Source organism: Nyctereutes procyonoides, unplaced genomic scaffold (assembly GCF_905146905.1).
Source record: "Nyctereutes procyonoides isolate TBG_1078 unplaced genomic scaffold, NYPRO_anot_genome, whole genome shotgun sequence".
Lineage (NCBI taxonomy): Eukaryota > Metazoa > Chordata > Mammalia > Carnivora > Canidae > Nyctereutes > Nyctereutes procyonoides.
In genome coordinates this window covers 33,629,346-33,651,832 of record NW_026575120.1, presented here as the reverse complement: position 1 = coordinate 33,651,832, position 22,487 = coordinate 33,629,346, and the positions used below count along the sequence as shown (strand labels likewise).

Genomic DNA, 22,487 nt, shown 5'->3' with positions numbered 1-22,487 from the left:
CAAAGGCAGAAAGGTTCAACCGCTGAGCCACCCAGGTGTCCCAGTGATCAAGGAAATTAAACACAAAGGGTGAGCAAGTCACTAACAGTATTTACATTCCAGAATATCTAAGAGAAAGGGATGCCGGGTGGCTCAGCGGTTTAGCGCCGCCTTCTTCCCAGGGTGTGATCTTGGAGACTGGGGATGGAGTCCCGGTCGGGCTCCCTACATGGAGCCTGCTTCTCCCTCTGCCTGTGTCTCTGCCTCTCTCTCTCTCTCTCTCTCTCTCTCATGAATAAATAATAAAATGAAATCTTAAAAAAAAAAAAAGATAAATGGATGCCTTAGGAAAAATGCATTGGGAAACAAAGTCATTTGACTGCCTTTATAGAGATACTTGCTTGATTGCAGCACTCTGGCACAGAATTCCAAAGTATGCCTGTATAGGTGCTTGATGTCAGTGGAATCCAGTAAGGAAGCATTCATCTATCTGGCTCTGCTTCCTTGCAGTTATGCCTAACAGAGCAGAGCTGAGAACTGGGGCAAACACTCAAACAAAATGCTGGTTACAGGGCCTGTGCCCTGCGGAAGATACAATATAATCAGAGGAGAACCCAGAGGAGGCCCTTGCCTATATTTTATTCTTACACATATTTCTAACAAGCTTCTGAAGTTTTAAATCCCATGGCATTTTAGAAACAGCATATTAGAATGGGAGCAGAGAGGGTCTGCCCTCAGCAGGATCACCAGTGACAAGAAAATGCAGGGAAGAAGAGAAAGTCAGCTCCTGCTCACCTGGAGAGGCTGCCGGGCATCCCTGTGTGTGGCACGGTGGGGCTGACATTCCAGCTGATAGTCCCGGGTAATCCAGCTAATCATCTATGCACGAACCCAGGCTCTGCACAGAACACAGGGGATAGTGATCACAGGAGCTCGGGGCTTGCCAATAAAGGCTGTTCCATGATCGTTCTTCTTTAAGGGAGACTCCCAATGTTGTTATTTTTTTAAGTTTTGAATGCTGGGTAAGGGGTAACTGTACATGAGTTTCACTTTTACACAACAGAGCCTCGGAGCTGACTGCTGCTTTATAAATACCAGAGTTGCCCCATTTCTCTTGATTGCACCTAGGTATTCATGCTTGGCTGAGCAAATGTGTGGAAGAGAACAAAGAGAAAGCTAGTGTTAGAATATAGAAGCATCTTCAATAAGAAATTCATGAGCATCCATGAGAAAAGAGACTAGTTGATATAGGAGGGTTTAGGAAAGAGGGGTGGAAGTGCATGATCAAAATGTCACAAGAATGTAGCTCACGTGTGAAGGAACACTAGCCAAAATTAGCTGAGGCATGAAATTCATCCTTCTAGCTGTGTCTTAAAGCCTCACACAGGCTCCATGTGCCTGGATAATCTGTGTTAGGACTGTGTTACATAATGTACCTAATATGTGTATGACACCTTTTCTGACAAACATGCCTATGGGATGGAGTGCCCACATTTCTCTCCAGCCTCCTCGGCAGAGGCTGCCCACCCTGTGAGGCTGAGCAGGCCCTGTCCAGAGCTTTCCCTGAATCTGCCCCTTCTCCCCTTCTCTACCTTCTGCTGTAGCACGCTGTCCAAGTGCTGCCACGCCATGGTGGCTGTCATCTACCCCTTCACCTGGCAGCACACCTACATCCCCGTGCTGCCACCTGCCATGATCGACATCGTCTGCTCACCAACCCCCTTCCTCATCGGGCTGCTCACCAGCTCACTGCCGCTGCTCAGGGAGCTTCCACTGGAAGAGGTGAGCTCTGGGGACATCCCTGTTCCCTTCTGGTGGGGACCAGAGGGTAGAGGGGAGGTGCTGGCTAAGGCACCGCAAGCATGCCACGTCAGAGGATACAACCCCCAAGCCTGCTTCAGTAGATCCTCGGTGACTGCAAATTCAGTTTTCTCTAAATGAACCCACTGGCCTGAACACCCATGGAGAAAGGCAACAATCCACAACTTAGCCAGATGTTAAAACACTTGATCTGTAAGTAGCCATCCACCCTATCCTGCCCTCCCACCTCTTTCCAACACTGAGGAAGAAAGCCCACAGGAGCTAACAATTGCTGGAATTTATATTTGGACTAATAACAAAGCTGGTGAAGATTGTGCCCCTACAAACACTGAAGTGAAAAAAGACAATCACTAAAATGTTTTTAATGATCCCCTTCTGGGTTTTCAGTTTACACCCACATGAGGAAAGTCCTACCTGGCATTTCTGTGGGTCTTTAGCCCCAGTCCCTTCCTCTAAATAATCTCTATCCCATGTACTGATGTCTCCCAGCAGTCAGCAAGGGAACCATAGGGGCCTAAATGATACCACTAACTTCTGAACCCCCAGGGGAACGCCTGTCCCTGAAATTCATCCCAAGCCCCCAGATGTGGCTCCTCTAATTGCCTAGGTAGGCCTAAAGTATTCACCAGCACATACAGGTCTTTGAGCATGTGTTTCTGAACGGCAAGGAGTTTGGGTACCCTGTGATTCCTGCAATGGCTCAGTTTAACCCCACGTGTGTGTTTGAGAAGAAAGGAGAGAGCTGCCTCAGCTCCTGGATATGTACATCATCTGGGATGTATTACAGTCTGTGTTTCCAGCTGTTGGTGAAAACATGGTGGCTGTGCAGGTCTGTGCTCTTCCTCCATCATAGCCAGTGGCCCATGCTGAGGCCTGAAAGAAGCCCTCACTTGCCTCTCTAAGCCCTGCAGCTTGATTTTACTCTCTAGTTGGATCCACTCCTCTGGGTTCCTCTTCTCCTCTCCTACTAAGAGAAATGACAAGGCCAAGTGGGTAGCTGGGAGGAGAGAGACCCTTAGGAGTGGAAGTACAGAGTTGAATGGAATGGAAATAATGGGCCCTGTAGCATCTTTCGCCCACCTCTAAAAACCCACACACTAAAAATCCATCCCAGAGCCTCTGCCTTAGCCAGACTGGGAACAGGACAAGGAGTCCAGTCTGTGGTAGACACATGGCCCAGCCTGTGGTTTCGGTGTTGAAAGCATGCAATTCTGGAAAGCTCTTCTCCACCCCCTACCTCCCCTCTTCATCATTTGTGGCTACAGTGGCAACATCAGGAAACCACAAATGGGCCACTCCACCCTCCACCCCAGCTGCCTGTCTGGATGCCAAGAAGGCAGAAGGCTAAGAGTCTATCACTATACCCTGGAAGCCCTGGTGACAGTAATCAGCCCTTTTCCTCATCTTGCAGGTCCTTGTGGTCGACCTCGTCAATAATCGCTTCCTCAGACAGGTGAGTAAAAAGGCCAGCTTCGGGGATCCCTGGGTGGCTCAATGGTTTGGCCCCTGCCTTCGGCCCAGGGTGTAGTCCTGAAGTCCCGGGATCAAGTCCCGGGATCAAGTCCCGGGATCGAGTCCCGCATCGGCCTCCCTGCGTGGAGCCTGCTTTTCCGTCTGCCTGTCTCTGCCTCTATGTCTCTCATGAATAAATAAATAAAATCTTTAAAAAAAAAAAAAAAGCCAGCTCCAACCTGCTGCTCTTTTTTCACCTCTTTGCTATTTGGGACACAGGTTTCCAGGTCTGGAAAGGCTCCTTCCTTGATGGGCCTGGGATTACAAAACAGGCCAGTGGGTTTGGGTGATCCCTGGCCAGGGCTGGGCTGAGAACAGGACTGAAGGCAAGGGCCAAAGAGGAAGGGCTAGGCAAAGGATTTAGTCTTTGTGTATTGTGCCACAAAATTGTTTTCTAACAATTAGAAGCTTTGTAAAGGCTATATCTATAGATACTTATCTTTCTCAAAATGTTTTTTAAAAATATCTGTTAACAAAGTTTATATCAAGTGGAAAAAATCAGGACACATGATTATAGACATTATTGTCTTGATCTTATTTTTTATTAAAAGTAAAGAAAAACAGTTTGGCCCTTAACACAGGTGCCCCCCGCCCCCCGCAGTTAAAAATCTGTATAATAACTTTTGATTTACCAACAACTTAATTACCGATAGCCTACGCTTGGCCAAAAGCTTTATTGATAACGGCACATATTTTGTATATTATATGTACTATATGCTGTATCCTTACAGTAAGTTAAGCTAGAGGAAAGAAAATACTATAAAGAAAGTCATAAGAAAGAAAAAACTCATAGGACTGTACTGGATTTATTGAAAAAAACTTGCCTATAACTGGATCTGTGCAGTTCTAAAAACTATGTTGTTTAAGGGTCAACTGTGTGTATGTGTGTGCACCCCTGCCTCTAAAAGAGATTGAGAGGAAAACACCAAAACATGGATGTTGGCTGTTTTGGGGTAGAAGACTGAAAAGGAGACAGTGAATGAGTGATCTTGTTTTAATATTTTCATATATTATCAGGGCACCAGATGGTTCAGTCAGTTGGGCGCCTGCCTTCTGGTCAGGTCATGATCCCACGGTCCTGGGATTGAGCTCCCTGCTCAGTTCTCCCTCTCCCTCTGCCCTTCCCCCTGCTTTTGTGCTCTCATGCTCCTGAGCTTGCTCTCTCTCTCTCTCTCCCTCCCCCTTTCTTCCAAATAAATAAAATCTTTTTTAAAAATACATTTTCTGGGATGCCGGGGTGGCTCAGCAGTTGAGCGCCTTGCCTTTGGCCCTGGGTGTGACCCTGGAGTCCCTGGATCTAGTCCCACATCAGGCTCCCTACAGGATGTCTGCTTCTGTCTCTGCCCCTCTCTCTCTGTGTCTCTCATGAATAAATAACTAAAATCTTTAAAAAAAAAATACACTTTCTTGTTATCACTTGTCAAAGAGGGCTAAATCCTATCAGATCTTGCAAAGAATCATTACAGAAAGGTTTTCCAGGCGTTCCGGTGAATTGCTTTTAAACTTGGCATTGCCATCCTGCTGAAAAGTCCTGTCATGTTCATGTTTGGTTTTTTTTTTTTAAGATTTTGTTTATTTATTCATGAGAGACACACAGAGAGAGGCAGAGACACAGGCAGAGGGAGAAGCAGGCTCCCTGCGGGGAGCCCGATGTGGGACTCAATCCCGGTCTCTGGGATCACGCCCTGGGCTGAAGGCAACGCTAAACTGCTGAGCCACCCGGGCATCCCAAGGATTTCCTTTTATTTATAACTGCCTAATAATTCTATTATATGTGTATATATGTGTATATGCATTCCATTGTGTGCATGTGTATGTATATATATATATATCATGTGTGTATACATACACACACAATCATATTTTCTTTATTTATTCATCCACAAATGAACACTTAGGTTGTTTCCATGCCTTAGCCTTTGCAAATAGCTCTGTGATGAGTATAAGGGTGCAGATATGTCTTCAAGATAGTGATTTCAGGGCACCTGGGTGGCTCAGTCAGTTAAGTGTCTGACTCTTGATTTCAGCTCAGGTCATGATCTCAGGGTGGTGAGATTGAGCTCTGTGTGGAGCCTGCTTATGATTCTCTCCCTCTCTCTCTGCCCCTCCCCTCCCGCACTTTCTCTTAAAAAAAAAAAATTAAAGAGGCACTGGGTGGCTCAGTGGTTGAGCATCTGCCTTTTTTTTAATAATTTTTTTAAAGATTTTATTTATTCATGAGAGAGAGAGAGAGAGAGAGAGAGAGAGGCAGAGACACAGGCAGAGGGACAAGCAGGCTCTGTGCAGGGAGCCCAATGCGGTACTCAATCCCTGGTCTCCAGGATCAGGCCCTTGGCTGAAGACAGGCGCTAAACCGCTGAGCCACTTTAAAAAATAATAAAAAAATAAAAAAATTGATGATTTCATTTCCTTCAGATATATACCAAGAAGTGGGATTACTAAATCATATGGTAGTTCTATTTTTAATTTTTTGCAGAACCTCCATACTGTTTTCCATAGTGGCAGCACTAATTCACATTCCTCCCAACAGTGCACAAGTGTACATCTATTTCTGATGGTTTCTTTCGCTGTTCAGAAGCTTTTATTTTTGTATCAGCGTTTGATTTGCCAACATATAGCATATCACCCAGTGCTCATCCTGTCAAGTGCCCCACTCAGTGCCCATCACCCAGTCACCCCAACCCCCCACCCACCTCCCTTTATACCACCCCTTGCTCGTTTCCCAGAGTTAGGTTCACCCTCACTGATATTTTCACTCATTTTCTCTCTCCCCCCCTTTTTAAAAATATTTTATTTATTTATTCATGAGAGACAGAGAGAGAGGCAGACACACAGGTAAAGGGAAAAGCAGGCTCCATGCAGGGAGCCCAACGCGGGACTCAATGCCAGGTCTCCAGGATCACACCCTGGGCCAAAGGCGGGCACTAAACCACTGAGCCACCCAGGGATCCCCCTCTCCTTTCCCCTTTAATCTCTTTCACTATTTTTTATATTCCTCGAATGAATGAGACCATGTAATGTTTGTCTTTCTCCAACTGACTTATTTCACTCAGCATAATACCCTCCAGTTACATCCACGTTGAAGCAAATGGTGGGTATTCGTCCTTTCTGGTGGCTGAGTAATATTCCATAGTATACAGAGACCACATCTTCTTCATCCATTCATCCTTTGATGGACACCGAGGCTCCTTCCACAGTTTGACTATTGTGGACATTGCTGCTATAAACATTGGGGTGCGGGTGTCCTGCTGTTTCACTGCTGCATCTGTATCTTTGGGGTAAATCCCCAGCAGTGCAATTGCTGGGTCGTAGGGCAGGTCTATTTTTAACTCTTTGAGGAACCTCCACACAGTTTTCCAGAGTGGCTGCACCAGTTCGCATTCCCACCAACAGTGCAAGAGGGTTGCCCTTTCTCCACATCCTCTCCAACATTTGTTGTTTCCTGTCTTGTTAGTTTTCCCCATTCTCACTGGTGTGAGGTGGTATCTCATTGTGGTGTTGATTTGTATTTCCCTGATGGCCAGTGATGCAGAGCATTTCATCATGTGCTTGTTGGCCATGTCTATGTCTTCCTCTATGAGATTTCTGCTCATGTCTTTTGCCCATTTCAAGATTGGATTGTTTCTTTACTGTTGAGTTTATTAAGTTCTTTATAGATCTTGGATACTAGCCCTTTATCTGATATGTCATTTGCAAATATCTTCTCCCATTCTGGAGGTTGTCTTTTAGTTTTGTTGACTGTTTCTTTTGCTGTGCAGGAGCTTTTTATCTTTTTTTTTTTTTAAGATTTTATTTATTTATTCATGAGAGACAGAGAGAGAAAGAGAGAGGCAGAGACACAGGCAGAGGGAGAAGCAGCCTCCATGCAGGGAGCAGGTGGGCCAGGATTGAGTCCCGCATCAGGCTCCCAACAAGGAGTCTGCCTCTCTCTCTCTGTGTCATGAATAAATAAATAAAATCTTTAAAAAATAAAATGTGGAAAAATAAAAAATAAAATGTGGGATCAAGACTCAAACCTCAGATCTCTATCTCTAAATCATGTTTCTTCCACTAAAACAGAAACTGCCAGGATTGCCCTGCAGCATATCCAGTGTGACCTGCTGGCCAGGATGCCACTCTCATCCCCAGAAGCACTGGGGCATTGGCCCACCTGCTTTTTTCTGCTTTACAGATGGATGATGAGGATTCCATTCTCCCCAGGAAGCTTCAGGTAGCCCTGGAACACATTCTGGAGCAGAGGAATGACCTGGCTAGTGACCAGGATGAAGGACCCCTGGACTGCAAGCGTGGTAAGTGGTCAGCCGCCTACCAGACTGCCTAACACTCTTCCGTCTTTAGAGTCGGGCAGCAAATGGGCAGGTGACTAGTCCTTCCACGTGGCATGGAGTTAAGCAGGAAAACTGTCGCAGAGAGGCGTGCAAGGAGAGAAACTGGGTGTGTGAGCCCTTTGTCTGGGTCTTATGCTAACAATGAATTGTGAGAAAGAGGGATGCCTGGGTGGCTCGTTGGTTAAGCGTCTGCCTTCGGCTCAGGGTGTGATCCTTGGGTCCTGGGATCGAATTCTGCATCAGGCTCCCTGCAGGGAGCCTCCCTCTGCCTACATCTCTGCCTCTCTCTGCGTGTCTCTCATGAATAAATAAATAAAATCTTAGAAAAAAAAGAATTGTGAGAGTTTCCCACCTCCCCCATTTTGGCCCTAAAATGCTCAAATAAAGTGGGGGGAAGAGATGGTTTCATTACTCAGGGTAACCTTTGTCATGGAAGATTATGACTCGCTTTAGTAGTTACTTGTGCCCGTGGGCTATCTGTGCTCTGCCCCTGCCCTCTGCCCTCACCAGTGCTGACCCATCCTTACTCTGCTCAGGCCCGGAGTCCAGTCCCTTGAATGAGGTGGTGTCTGAGGCCTTTGTCCGCTTCTTTGTGGAGATCGTGGGCCACTACTCCTTGTTCCTGACAGCGGGCGAGCGCGAGGAGAGGACCCTGCAGAGAGAGGCCTTCCGCAAAGCCGTCTCCTCCAAGAGCCTCCGCCGCTTCCTGGAGGTTTTCATGGAGACCCAGACCTTTCGGGGCTTCATCCAGGAGCGGGAGCTACGCCGGCAGGATGCCAAAGGTTAGGGGACACCTTCCATGTGGGGGCCCTAGACAGCTAGAGATACCAGGCCCCAAGAGGCAGAGGAGCAGGAAGAAAGGTCATGGGTCCAGGGCGCAGGTGGAAGCAGCAGCCCAGCCCCCTTCAGAGAAGGCTCCTTCTTGCCCCCTTGGAGCTGGTCACACTGCCCCAGTGTCTTGCCTGTCTTCTCTGGCCATCTCTTTCCCTTCTCACAACCTCTCCCAGAACCACATTCCAGCTTCTGGTGGCAGGTTCTCCTTTTGTTCCATCTTTCCAACTTGACACAACTCTGGAGAACATGCTTTCCTATCTCTCGCTGGCCCCTCATCTTCTCCTCAGGCCTTTCCTCCCTTCTTCCCATCTTTCCTCCTGGTTTCCCCGGAATGTGGCCCTAGGCAGGAGCCAGCTAGAATGGAACAGGGGGAGAGAGAGGATGGCTGTGCCCCTTACTCTGTGTCACTGCCTCCTCACACTCAGCCGGACTGGCCACACCAGAGGTAGGACAGCAGAGACTCTCCCAACTTGGGGAGCTTGTGGCTCATCTCACCAGGGAACCTGCCCGGTCCCCTCCTGCACTCTTCTCTCCTTCCCTTTCTTGTCCCCTCTGGCTGGGTTCCATCACACTCCCAGGGCTGGAGGAGGGGAAGTATGTGAAGGAGGATCAAATCACTCCCCTCTCTTTCTTGCATCATCTTAAGTCCTTTTGGAAATCGAAAAGCTAGCAATGTTGCTAAAGCCTAGCACTGATGGGAATTAGACCTGGGTGGGGTAGATGCTTACCACAGTGTGGGGAGAAGCCAGCGTGGTGGGCAGGGAGAGCAGAGAGGGTCCCAGGAGAGCCTCTGGCCCCAGGCCTTGGTGTGGGTCCTCCGGTGCTGTGATGGTAAAGGCTGGGGGAAGGAACCGAAGCCTTACATTCCTGGAGCTCTTTGCAAAGTAAAGGCAGAGGCTGGCCACACTCCAGCTATTCTGAGGAGTGGTATCTGGAGAGACAAAAGGAAATTGATTAGAGCCTGGCTCACACAGCTGACAGCAGGATTCCTTGAAATCGAAGCTCTGCTCTGCTTACGAGAACATCTGCTTCCAGATCACTATCTGATGGAAAGGTTGAGATACAAAAGCTTAAAAGTAGCATGGAAGGCATCCCCTGTCAGGGAAGATGAGGGAGAAAGGAAGACAGTAGCTGAGGCTCACACCCTGGTAGCAGCTGAAGGCACCTCCGAGGTGCCTGTCTGGCCTTCCTGAGCTGACAGATGGCAGATGGATTCCCAGGAAGCTCAACCACCTGGCCAGTGTTCCTCTTAGGGGAGACTGAGGAAAAGGGAGACTACAGGAGTCCTGAAAGCCAGGGCCGTCTGGTTCATCTGTGAAACTGCGTGCCTGGCACAGTATAGACACTTGGAAGGTGTTTGTTGAATAAAAATAGGATTTCATGTACGAGCTAGCTTTACAGCCTTCCAAAGACAGTTATTGCACAAGGCTGGGCAATTATAAGGGCAATAAAAACCCTCATAAACCTTCTGATTCAGAGCATGTTTATAGGAGCAGCTCGTCTCAGAAGCAAGGTTTCTTTTTTTATGGCAGTAGGGAAATGAATATGTTTAGCAGAGAGGGAGAGAGAAGGAACTAAAATGGCTGGGATATCTCTTGCCAACAGGTCTGTTTGAGGTCCGAGCCCAAGAATACCTGGAAACACTCCCCAGTGGAGAACACAGTGGTGTCAATAAGTTCCTGAAGGGACTCGGTAAGACCCTGCAGTCTTGTTCCCTGTCACCAGCCTCTGGTCCACAGAGTCCCGGTGGCTTCCCTCCACCCGGGAGGGTGCTCAGTAATACAGAGCTGGCTGTGACTGTGGCATCGGCATTTTAACATCCTGTCTACTCCGGCCCCAAAGGATAGACAAGGGACACAGAGGACTCCTCCCTGCTTCACTGGCCCCTGGGCCATCCTGCTATCTTTCTTCACTCTTCTCTCCCACACTCTTAAATCTGCTGGGGACTTGAGCTTAAGAAGCCTGAGGGGAACCAAAGGGGTATCTGGCAGGGAAGACCTGGACCAGCCTCCAAATAGCCTTAAAAGTGGGAATGTAAGAATTATAAGGGCTTTGGCTCAGTCAGTGGAATGTGCAACCTTGATCTCAGGGGTTGCGAGTTCAAGCCCCACATTAGGTGTAGAGATTACTATAAAAAATAAAATTAAAAAAAATCAAAGGAATTACTAAGGACTTTGGTTTAATTGAGTATGATAGGGAACACAGGAGGAACTGTCAGTGGGCCATATTCGTGCCTTGCATGGGACAAATGGTTTCCTGGAGAAGGCCTTCCTACCTTCCCGTGCTGCTGGGGGTTTCTCCTCATGTGGCTCCTCAAGGACACGTTACATTCAGTGCTTCCTGTGTCACCTTCCTGGAGCAAATGCTCCTCTACAGCTCTGACGTTCTTCCTTTCAAACCTCCCCACATGGGACACCTGGGTGGCTCAGTGGTTGAGCATCTGTCTTTGGCTCAGGTTGTGATCCTGGGGTCCTGGGATTGAGTCCTGCATCAGGCTCCATGCGAGGAATCTTGTTTCTGTCTCTATGTCTGTGCATCTCTCTATGTTTCTCATGAATAAATAAATTTGAAAAAAATGAACAAACCTCCTCACATCTGAGGAAGATCCCTTTGTGCTGGGGAAGTACATGAGGCAAGGCTCCAGAGGTGGCATGAGAGGCCACAGTCATTCTCCCCACATACATCCTGGAAAGGGTAGGGTTTAACTTTTGTCTGCCTAGTGAAATGTTCTCTTTCTCTCTTTTTTTTAGGCAATAAGATGAAGTTTCTCCACAAGAAATAACCTTCAGCTCAGCCTAAAGGAAAAGCTTCCTCCAAGTTGCAACCATATTTTTAAAAAAACAGTCCCTAGTGGCCTTTCTGAAATGCTGGATCCTGGTTGTCGCCAGTGGGGCTACAGACTAGGATGGCTTCTGACTGTCACCAGGCCTCCCCAGGACTGAGGGCCCAAGAGCTGCCCAGCAGGTGCAGCTTCTTCAGAACAGCACTGGAAAGAGAACCCGAAACCAGGCAGGTCACCAACATTCAAATGGATTGTTTGGGTTGTCGGGTTTGGGATTTTTTTAATATTTTTAATCTTAGGTATTAAAAGAAAGAAACGTGTTTGGGTTTTCTTTTTATTATGCCAGGGCTAAGAAAACTGTCTCCTGCCCTATACCATTGTGCCCTGGTTCATCCTGCCTGGCAGCTGGGCTCTGAAGCCAAGAGGAGAGGAGGAGGGTGGGAGCAGTGACCAAGGACCCGGAAACAAGGCACTCCTGTGGGTAGAGCTGGAGACAAACGCAGGTGTTTAGGGGAGGAGGACTGTGGCGGTCCTCCAGCACTTGTGCTCATGGGTGTCAGGGCGCAAGTCCTCCGAGGAAAAGCATTGGCCTGTGTGTGCAGTGCCCTTACATCGGTCTGAAGGAAGAAGGGGAACAGGAGAGGCCTCGGGTTTCCTGGGAAGAGCTCCACTTCGAGGCCCAGCCAGTGATGCCACCTGGTGGCCGAGGCCATTTGTCGTGCTACCCACTCTTATTCCGGATGGACCTGACACTTCCCGGTGGCCTTTTTTCTCTTGGAAGCCATAGATCCACCCATTGCCCGAGCAGTCTGTGACTTTCAGGAGGAACACACAAAAAAGAGATCTCCTCATAAGATCTGTTAATAAAATATGCTTGGGGTCCTTAAAATATGTAAGCCGCAGCCTTGACCCTATTCCCATTGATATTGTGTGGACAGTTTCCCATCTCATTGTAGGGACCCAGATCAGCATAAATGAAATGGTACATGTGCAGAATGAATGGAGAGGCTTGCGGTGTTGATGTTTACCAGGGGGTTGCCTTCATCAGACTGTGCCAGCTAGGCGGCTTGCCTCCCTGGGACCAGAAGCAAGGAGGTAGGGGAAAAGGCTGCACCCCAAGTCCAGTCCTGCGAGGGTCGCAGCAAAGATGCAGGAAGAGAAGGTGGGCAGCACTGCGGCCAACCCCGCTGCTTGCACATCGCACCAGCGGATCCCCTCTGGATGACACCTGCTGTCCCCACAAAAAGGTCCCCACAAAAGGGATGTGCTCTGACCTGGGCAATGGCCCAAGGGCCTGTGCCACTTGGCAGAGATTCTCTCCTTTAGGGAGTTGGGAGCAAGGGGTCTTCTAAGCGGGGAGGAAAAAAGAACAGGAGGAAAATGATGGCACGGTTGATCTCTCCACAGTAGAGGGTCTTACCTGGGGTCCCGGATGACCCTCTCCCCCTTGCAAGTTACAGCTGAGACTTGGTGCGTCCATTTGTTTCTGAGGAGAGAGGATCCGTAGTTTATATCAGAGTCTCAAAGGGGTCCAAGGCCCCCAAAATGGTTGGAACCAGGCTGTGCACCACAGTTAGCCTGCGTAGGTATGTGTGGTGAGACCGGGGTGGGGGAATCTGAGTGTTAGAGGCTCAGGAATTCGTACCTGACAAGCTCCTCAGATTAGTTAAGTTTATGATACCAGTATTCTGTCCAGAGATGATCACTTGTAATATTTTGGAATATACCTTCTTTTCTAACTTATTTCATATTGTTTACTTAACACCTCCAAGTGAATAAATACACATTTTGTCAACATTTCTAATGACTCTGTAACACTCTATTTTATAGACGTATTAGAAGTTATTTTTACCAATCCTCTACTCTTATGTATGCAGGCTATTTCCAGGTTTGTTTTGTTTTGTTTTTAAAGATTTTATGTATTTATTCACAAGAGACACAGAGGCAGAGGCATAAGCAGAGGGAGAAGCAGGCTCCCTGCAAGGAGCCTGATGCGGAACTTGATCCCAGGACTCCAGGATCACGCCCTGAGCCAAAGGCAGATGCCCAACCACTGAGCCACCAAGGCACCCTATTTCCAGTTTTTAATACCATAAAGTGCATTGAGAAAAGCAACTTTGGGGATGCCTGGGTGGCTCAGGGGTTGAGCACCTGCCTTTGGCTCGGGGCATGATCCAGGGATCTGGGATCGAGTCTTGCATCGGGCTCCCTGCATGGAGCCTGCTCCTCTCTCTGCCTATGTCTCTGCCTCTCTCTGTGTGTCTCTCATAAATAAATAAAATGTTTAAAAAATAAGTAAATATAAATTAAAAAATAGAAAAGCAACTTTGTTTAAGCATCTTAGTACATTGCCTTATCTACATTTTTTGCCTAAAGTGAAATAGACATACAGAAAAGTGCCCAGATCGTGAGTATACAGCGTAACAGACTTATGCAAATGATCATACCCATGTAAGCAGCACTCAGGTCAAGAAGAGACTGTCATCGGACCCTGGAGAGCCCACATACCCATCTTTACAGTATTCCTCCCATCCTGCTCTGCTTACATTTCAACTAAATCAACTGAAAAGTTGTGAACAACTTGCAAAGTGGTAGTTAGGCCAGGGAGTGTCAAAAGCAAGAGAAACAGAGTTGTAATCCCAGCTCACAGTTTAGGACAGATTTTGGATGGATAGCAGGGTTTGGGTTCAGAAACAAAGTACGGCTGTAAGGCCCAGTGGGCTAGACCAGATCCCTGCCCCCAGCCTTCGTGTCTCACCACACACGGAGCATCTGTCCAAAAATGCAGTCGTCTAATGCCAATAAGAAGCACACATCTGGGATCCCTGGGTGGCGCAGCGGTTTGGCGCCTGCCTTTGGCCCAGGGCGCGATCCGGGAGACCCGGGATCGAATCCCACGTCGGGCTCCCGGTGCATGGAGTCTGCTTCTCCCTCTGCCTGTGTCTCTGCCTCTCTCTCTCTCTGTGACTATCATAACTAAATAAAAAAAAAAAAATTAAAAAAAAAAAAAAGCACACATCTTCCATAAGAATGTGTATGTGTTTAGAAGCACTCCATTATTGGGTTTCAGTTCCAGAGAATCACATGACCTCCCCCCCCCCAATGCCATGCTGGAGAATCCTGATCCTGGGGACTTAACTTCTTACCTGCCCAGTCTCTTTCCTCCCCTTTTTCTAATATCAGGGTGAAATTCACAGAACATACAATCAATTTTTTTTAAAAGATGCTATTTATTTCTTCATGACAGACACAGAGAGAGAGGCCAAGACACAGGCAGCAGTAGAAGCAAGGCTCCCCGCAAGGAGCCTGATTCAGGACTCGATCCCAGATCCCTGGATCACGCCCTGAGCCAAAGGTGGACGCTCAACCGCTGAGCCACCCAGGTATCCCACAATCAATCATTTTAAGTGAACAACTCAGTGGCATTTAGTACACTCGCAATGTCAGCAACAACCAATAAACATCTTCACCCCAGAAAGAAACCCTGTCCCCATCAAGCAGTTACTCCCAAACCCCTCCTCCCCCCAGCCCCTGGCAGCCACAATGCTTCTTGCCATTTCTAGGGATTTAGCTATTCTGGTATTGTACATAAGTGGGATCACAGTATACGACCTTTCATGTCTGGTTGCTTTCACTTAGTATAATGTTCTCGAGGTGCATCCACACTGTAGGACAAAGCAGTACTTCATTTCTGTTTATGGCTGAATGATATACAGGGTATGGATAGACCACATTTTGTTCATTCATTCTTCCATCAATGGACACTCAGTTTATTGCTACCTTTTTACTGTTGTGAACAGTACTGCTGCAAACGTGTCCACATGTTTTTATTTTCATACCTGTTTCGGTTTCTTTGAGTAGATATATCTAGGAGTGGCATTGCTGGGTCATATAGGAATGTGTACATTTCAGTTTGGAGGGACCATCAAACTGCTCCACAATGGTTGCACCAGTTTTCATTCCCACCCACATGTATGAGGGCACCCCACCTTTCAATGCTCCCTTTCTCTGGACAGGTTCCAGCTTTCTCAGCTATATCCATCGCCTTCCAGCCACACCTGTCAGAGGACCCTGTGCCTTTCAGGGATGATTGGCACCTCCTGCATCAGATTCACCTGGGATACTGGAATGAAATGCAGATTCCTGGGATCCACCTTAACCTCTCTGGTTAGAGCCCTAGAACACTTCATAGCTCAGGAGCTCCCCAAATATCTTCAGACATTCACAAGGACTCTGTGTGAGGTGACTCACTTTCTCAGGTGACTGATCTCCCTTATAAGCAAATTCTCCCTTATGTTTCACTGACACAGAATCATCTTAGGACCAAGTTTGGGCAATAAGACTTTTTTTTTTTTAAGATTTTATTTATTTATTTATTTATGAGAGACACAGAGAGACAGAGAGAGAGGCAGAGACACAGGCAGAGGGAGAAGCAGGCTCCATGCAGGGAGCCCGACGTGGGACTCGATCCCGAGACTCCAGGATCAGGCCCTAAGCCAAAGGCAGGCGCCAAACCGCTGAGCCACCCAGGGATCCCCGGGCAATAAGACTTTTGCATGTATGTCCTGAGTTCAGCATTACCTAAGAGCTCCTAAAATGCTCTGCGAAATAAAAAACAAATGAAATGGGTATAAGCTTGCAAGGAGCCACCCACACTCGTCTGAGATATCAAACCTGATGAATTTAGTTTTTGTTTTTGTTTTTTTTTTAATTTAGTTTTTTAAAAAGGTCCTGTTACTCAAGTTACCTTGCATAGGCTTAAAGCAAACCCAAGGCAGTACATACGAGGCCCAAAAAAATCCTAAGAAGAGATAGCTGTGAGGGTCAGCTCAGAGGAGGGCGAGGTGGGTGAGAGCAGGGGTGCTCAGACTTCACCGGGAGTTGACATGAGCTGCCTTCACAGCCCGACTTGAGTGAAACAGGCAGAGCAAAGGGAGATTCCGGCCTGAGCAAAGGTTGGTAAGAAAAGCAAAAGACAGGTGAGAGGGGCCATTGGCCTGCTGGCACCTGTGAAGGCCAATTAACTTCACTCCCGGGCTTGTCCAGTGACCACACCCACACCCACCCAGATCTTGGGTGGGGTGCAGCTGTCAACCTCTGACTCCTTTTTGGTTACAATCAACAGAGAGGCCTGGTGCCAGCTTCCCCGGCAATGGGCCAAAAAGCAAGCAGTCTCACCTTTGGTCAACCCTGGGCTCCTCAGCTGCCCCTCTTACTCACCTCTGCCTGCAACCATCACCCACCCCACCCCAACCGTCATCCTGAGAGCACATAGTTAAGTCCTGCACCCAAACCTCACCACGGGTTGTTCCTCCTACAATAGACCTACTGCCCTTACCCCCATGGGCAGAATGTGGACTGAGGTGTCCTGGCAGAGAACTCCACATTCCTGTGGACTCTCCCATCACTCTCTCCGGTGTGAAAGGGCTGATCCAGTGGGGCCCTGGGTGTCAGCTCTGGGTGTCCTGACCGGCAGACAAACCTAAGCAGGCTAGAGCCCCAGTACCTAGAGTTTCCCTTGGGTCCTAGGGCACTGGCAACCCTTCTGCCCTAGGCACCTTTACTTTATCCAGCCTGGGGAAAGCCCTAAGCAGGAGCTGGCACAGCAGCCTGCACCCGAGTGGGGCTCAGATGCTAAGGCGACTCGGGCTGAGGTGGGTCCCAGCAGTGTGGGCTCCACTGGCCCCATGTCCTTGGTTCCAGCCAGCCAGGTGGTCCCTCGAGCCTAGTGTAGTCCCTTCGGAGTGAGGAGATTGGTGCCCTGAAGGCAGAGTGACGCTGAAAGCAGCCAGACCTGGAGCATTTGCCATCTGGGGGAGCGAGTGGGGTTAGGGCCATGCTACACCAAGTGGGATCCTCGTCACCATCCTGCACTTCTAGCCATGTCAAAATACTGCACTTTAAGAACAAACACCGGGATGCCTGGGTGGCTCAGTGGGTGGCTCAGCGGTTGAGCATCTGCCTTTGGCTCGGGGTATCATCCTGGGGTCCAGGGCTTGAGTCCCGCATCGGACTCCCTGCTTGGAGCCTGCTTCTCCCTCTGTCTGTATCTCTGCCTCTCTGTGTGTCTCTCATGAAGAAATAAATAAAATCTTAAAAAAAAAAAAAAAAAAGGGATGCCTGGGTGGCTCAGTGGTTGAGCGCCTGCCTTCGGCCCAGGGAGTGATCCTGGAATCCTGGGATTGAGTCCCATGTCGGGCTTCCCACAGGAAGCCTGCTTCTCCTTCTGCCTCTCTGTGTCTCTCATGAATAAGAAAATAAAATCATTAAAAAATAATAAAAATTAAAGTTAATAAATAAAAACAGGTGTCTCAGTTGGTTAAGCTTGGTGAGCTAAGCTAAGCTAAGCATCTGCCTTTGGCTGGGGTCATGATCCCAGGGACCTGGATGAACTGGCTCTCTGCTCAACCCAGAGTCTGCTTCTCCCTTTGCCCCTCCTCCTGCTTATGCTCCCTCTCTCTCTCTCTCTGTCTCATAAATAAATAAAATCTGTAAAATATATAATAAAAAATAGGGACATCTGGGTGGCTCAGCGGTTGAGCGCCTGCCTTCAGCCCAGGGCATGATCCTGGAGTCCCAGGATTGAGTCCCACTTAAGGCTCCCTGCAGGGAGCCTGCTTCTCCCTCTATGTTTCTCCCTCTCTCTGTGTGTCTCTCATGAATAAATAAATAAAATCTTTTAAAAAATGAAAAAAATAACAAAATAAAATATGTAATAAAAAATAAAAACCAAAAACCAGGCGATGACTGTACAACATGAATAGTCAATGCCACTGAGGTGTATACCTTAAAAACAGTTAAAATGATACATTTAGTGTTGTCTACCTGTTAAACCCACTCCAAGACACTCACACACAAACCCACAGCAATAACGTTGCAGTGCATTTATATTCTTGTGCAGTTATTTTAACCTTGGACATATATCATTCACACATATATTTATATAGGATAAACATCAATATCTTCCTCTGTGCAATATCCTACCAAATCTTCAGACCAAAGTTTTGTTTTTTTTTTTAAGATTTTATTTATTTATTCATGAGAGAGGCAGAGACACAGGCAGAGGGAGAAGCAGGCTCCCTGCAGGGAACCCAATGTGGGACTCGATTCCGGGACCCTGGGTCCTGCCCAGCCTTTATTTTCTTACTATTCCAGGGCTGGTCCAGGAAACCGCGCATCTTCCCTGCCTTCCTCTGTGGTTTTGGGGTGAAAAATGGAGCCTTCGGACAAGGCTCCTGCGTTGTGCTGGGGACAGAATTGTGCTAAAACTCGGTCTTCCCTGTGCCCTCTCCTTTCTGTAAGTGGGCAGCAGGCAGGTCAGGCCCCCTTGTTCCCCTCCTGCCCCCAGAGTTCAATCTCCCCTCTTCTCTTAGGGTCCTGACACAAGCTACCTGGGTGACAAGTTGCAGTGGCCCCTCCGAGGCATTTCGGCTTCAGCTCAGCCACTGAACCTTGAGCTGTGCCCCCAAAAGTGCGGGTCACAGAGTTGAGATCCGTGGTGAGCGGCGAGATTATGGGGGGTGGGCAGCGGTCCTGAATGTTCTCCTTGACTTATCATCTCCCCCCGAACTCTACCTACAACCCACACAGGTTCCCTACCGCCGAAACCTCCAAAACTCAGTTTGCCCTGGGCCCACTCCCACACATGCACACACGTGCACACTGGTGACCTTGGGGGGGACACTCAAACCTCTCCACTTTATTTATTTTTTAAAGATTTTATTTATTCATGAGAGACACAGAGAGAGAGGCAGAGACACAGGCAGAGGAAGAAACAGGCCCCATGCAGGGAGCCCTACACTGGACTCCATCCTGAGTCTCCAGGATCATGCCCTGAGCCAAAGGCAGACGCCCAACCGCTGAGCCACCCAGGGGTCCCTAACCTCCCACTTTAAACAGTGTGTGGACAAAGGACCGGGTGTCAGGGAGCCGGTGCCCCTCCAGCAGGGCGTGGCCCATGCGTCCACCCACAGCAGTGGAGAAGAGGCCCGAGGTCTTTGAGAAGGCCCAGACTATTCTGGGGTTCGATAGTGCTGATGGCCGCACGACCTGACCACGCTGCAGACCACCGAGCTGTGCGCCCTGACAGGGTGTCCCTGATGGAGGGTGACTGGAGACCAGACACGGGGGGACACGCGGGCTGAGGCTTGGCCACAGCCCCCACACCAGCATCAGGAGAACGGCAGCCCCTCGGGGGGCGCTGCTCTGAGGCCCAGGGGGCTGGGCTGGCACGGCTGCCATCAATGCGCCCCACGACCCTCACACGACTGCGAAGACTGCGTGTTGCAGAAGCCTGTGCTCCCTGCAACAGCAGGTGGCAGCCCCGCAGCGCCCTGCGCTCCCCCGCGGGCCCTGCATCAGCCCCCTTCCCAGGGCCGCATCCCGGGGCTGTCCTGGAACATTCCCTGAATCCTGGCATTGCTTCCATCCCAGAAACCCGGAAGGGCTCTAACATTCTGTCCTGGGCCCGACCCTCCCTTCCTCTGCAGCCCCGTCCCCTTCCCCACAGTCCTCTCCAGGCTCCCGGCAGTGGACCCTGGACCATGCCCTCCACACAGGACGCTGGGGGCAATCAGCCTCATCCTTTCCGAAGGGCACGAGAAGGCCCGTGTGTTTTCACTTCTTAAAGATTTTATTTATTCATGAGGGACACACAGAGAGAGGCAGAGACACAGGCAGAGGGAGAAGCAGGCTCCATGCAGGGAGCCTGACCTGGGACTCCATCCCAGGACCCCGGGATCACACCCTGGGCCGAAGGCAGGTGCTCAACCGCTGAGCCCCCCAGGCATTCCTTTAATGTTTCTTCCATGCTTTTCCCCCACACTAACTGCTCTGTGGCTGAGGAGGACGTTTGGGGTGTTTGCACCATACTGAAAAGGCAAGACCAGGACCATCATGAAATCAAGGTCCTGGGACCTTGTCCCTCTCCTTCTGCCCCTCCCCCTGCTGGCGCTTACAAGTGTTCTCTCTCAGATAATAAATAAAACAGGGCAGCCCGGGGGGCTCAGCGGTTTGGTGCTGCCTTCAGCCCAGGGCATGATCCTGGAGACCTGAGATAGAGTCCCACGTCGGGTTCCCTGCATGGAGCCTGCTTCTCCCTCTGCCTGTGTCTCTGCCTCTCTCTCTGTGTGTGTCTCTCATGAATGAATAAATAAAATCTTAAAAAAATTTTTTAAATAAATAAAAATAAAACATTAAAAAAAAGTATCCCTGAATCACATTGTTATCTGGTGGTTTTCCATATGGAGAAAGAAGAAAATTGGTCCCGACCTCAGCCCCTGCATACAGATTAATTCCAGGTATCCAACAAATGTGCCAACTACAAGTCACAGATTCTGGAGACTGTGGGTTTGAATTCTGGCTCCCCTCACTAGCTGTGGGACTCAGAGTGGCTTACTGATGGTCTGTCTCTCTCTCTCTGTCTCTGTTTCCTCCTCTAGAAGATTGAAATAATAAAGAGAGCTTCTTCTTTTTTTTTAAATAAATAAAGCTTTTATGGACAGCCTGGGTGCCAAAACTTTGGCCCAAGGCGTGATCCTGGAGACCCGGGATTGAGTCCTGTGTCGGGCTCCCTGCATGGAGCCTGCTTCTCCCTCTGCCCACCCCCCCCCCCCACCGTCTCTCGTGAATGAATAAATAAAATCTTTAAAAAAAATAGCTTTTATGAAGTTAAAATCAGTTAATATTTATAAGGTTTATTACTTGGTAAGCACCACTTAATAGCTTGTTAAAACAAAATGAAAAGTCTAGATCTAACTAGATCTAATTTCAGAAGCCAAGACAGGAGAAAGTCTTTCTGACCTGAAGGTGGGTGAGTTCTCTGATCAGACGCCAGGTGGGCAAATAGAGAGCGGAACACTTGGGTGCCTGGGTGGCTCAGTAGGTGGAGCATGTGACTCTTGATCTTAGAGATCCAGAGTTCAAACTGTACCTTGGGCCTAAAGCTTACTTTAAGAAGTAAAGAAGAACTTTTTAACTCTTTTGATTCGCAATTGCCTTCAGCTCAAAATATGTTTTTTTTTGAATTTTATTTATTTATTCATGAGAGAGAGAGAGAGAGAGGCAGAGACACAGGCAGAGGGAGAAGCAGGCTCCATGCAGAGAACCTGACGTGGGACTCGATCCCAGGTCTCCAGGGATCACACCCTGGGCTGAAGACGGCACTAAACTGCTGAGCCCCCCGGGGCTGCCCAAATCCATTCATATTAAAACAGTTTTTAGAGGTACTTGGTTGCTTTGGTTGATAGAGCATGTGATGCTTTTTTTTTTTTTTTTAAGATTTTTTTTTTTAAATTTATTTGAGAGAGAGAAAGCATGAGTGGGTAGAGGGGCAGAGGGAGAGGGAGGAACAGACGACCCACTGAGCAGGGAGCCCGACGCAGGGCTACATCCCAGGACCCTGGGATCATGACCTGGGCCAAAGGCAGACACTTAACCTACTGAGCCACCCAGGTGCCCCACATGTGACTCTTGATCTCAGAGTTTTAAGTTCGAGCCCCACGTTGGGTGTAGAGATTTCTTAAAAATAGAATCTTTTTAAAATTTAATTTTAATTGTGTTAAAGTATATAGAAACATAAAATTTACCACCTTGGGGCACCTGAGTGGCTCAGTCGGTTAAGTATCTCCCTTCCGCTCAGGTCATGATCTCAGGATCAGGGGATAGAACCCCACATGGGGCTCCCTGTCCAGTGAGGAGCCTGCTTCTCCCTCTCCCTCTGCCCTTTCACCCTGCTTATGCTGTCTCTCATGTTCTCTGTCTCTTTTTCTCTCAGATAGAATAAAATCTTTACCAAAAAAATTTACCATCTTTATCATTTTTTAAAATTTTATGTATTTATTTATTTACCATCTTCATCATTTCTAAGTGTACAGTTAGCACTATTAACTGTAGTCACATTATTATTATGATTTTTTGTAGTCACATTATTGTGCACCTGAGGTACAGACAGGCAGGGCTAGGTAGGGAGAGATAGGTAGGGGTCCATGGGATCACGCTCACAAAATCCCAAAAATGCAGAGGTGAAAGGAAACCAGAGATAAGGAAACAAACCAGACCATCCAGTGCTAGGTGTTAGAGGTGGGGTCTTGTTATCACAGCTACTTGTGTCCGACAACAACAAAAAATTACCGGACTCTAAAAAGGAAGTAAGCCATTAAAGGTGTTATTGATGGGGGAGCTGAGGACTGGGCACATTGACAAGTCCTTGAAACAGTGAGAGTGACATTCCT

At 48.4% G+C, this 22,487-nt stretch overlaps 1 protein-coding gene and 1 long non-coding RNA gene across 6 annotated transcripts in view; one reads left to right on the top strand and one right to left on the bottom strand.

The window, feature by feature from the left end:
* The window catches only part of DENND2A (DENN domain containing 2A), a 103,741-nt gene extending 92,165 nt beyond the window's left edge, over positions 1 to 11,576 (top strand). For 4 of the 5 annotated variants that reach the window (XM_055335185.1, XM_055335188.1, XM_055335184.1 and 1 more), the window contains exons 15-20: positions 1,584 to 1,761; positions 3,212 to 3,253; positions 7,484 to 7,601; positions 8,177 to 8,422; positions 10,080 to 10,166; positions 11,225 to 11,576. In XM_055335185.1, the coding sequence (XP_055191160.1) occupies positions 1,584 to 1,761; positions 3,212 to 3,253; positions 7,484 to 7,601; positions 8,177 to 8,422; positions 10,080 to 10,166; positions 11,225 to 11,256 (703 nt within the window). In that variant the 3' untranslated portion in view covers positions 11,257 to 11,576. The remainder of the gene's footprint in view (positions 1 to 1,583; positions 1,762 to 3,211; positions 3,254 to 7,483; positions 7,602 to 8,176; positions 8,423 to 10,079; positions 10,167 to 11,224) is intronic. The other variant, XM_055335189.1, reaches the window with a different exon arrangement.
* On the bottom strand, positions 8,330 to 9,829 carry LOC129515942 (uncharacterized). Its single transcript, XR_008665684.1, has 3 exons — positions 9,619 to 9,829; positions 9,203 to 9,405; positions 8,330 to 8,400 (listed from the first exon to the last, which is right to left on the bottom strand). It is a non-coding gene; the product is annotated as an uncharacterized LOC129515942 (long non-coding RNA).
* Positions 11,577 to 22,487: the final 10,911 nt, after the last annotated feature.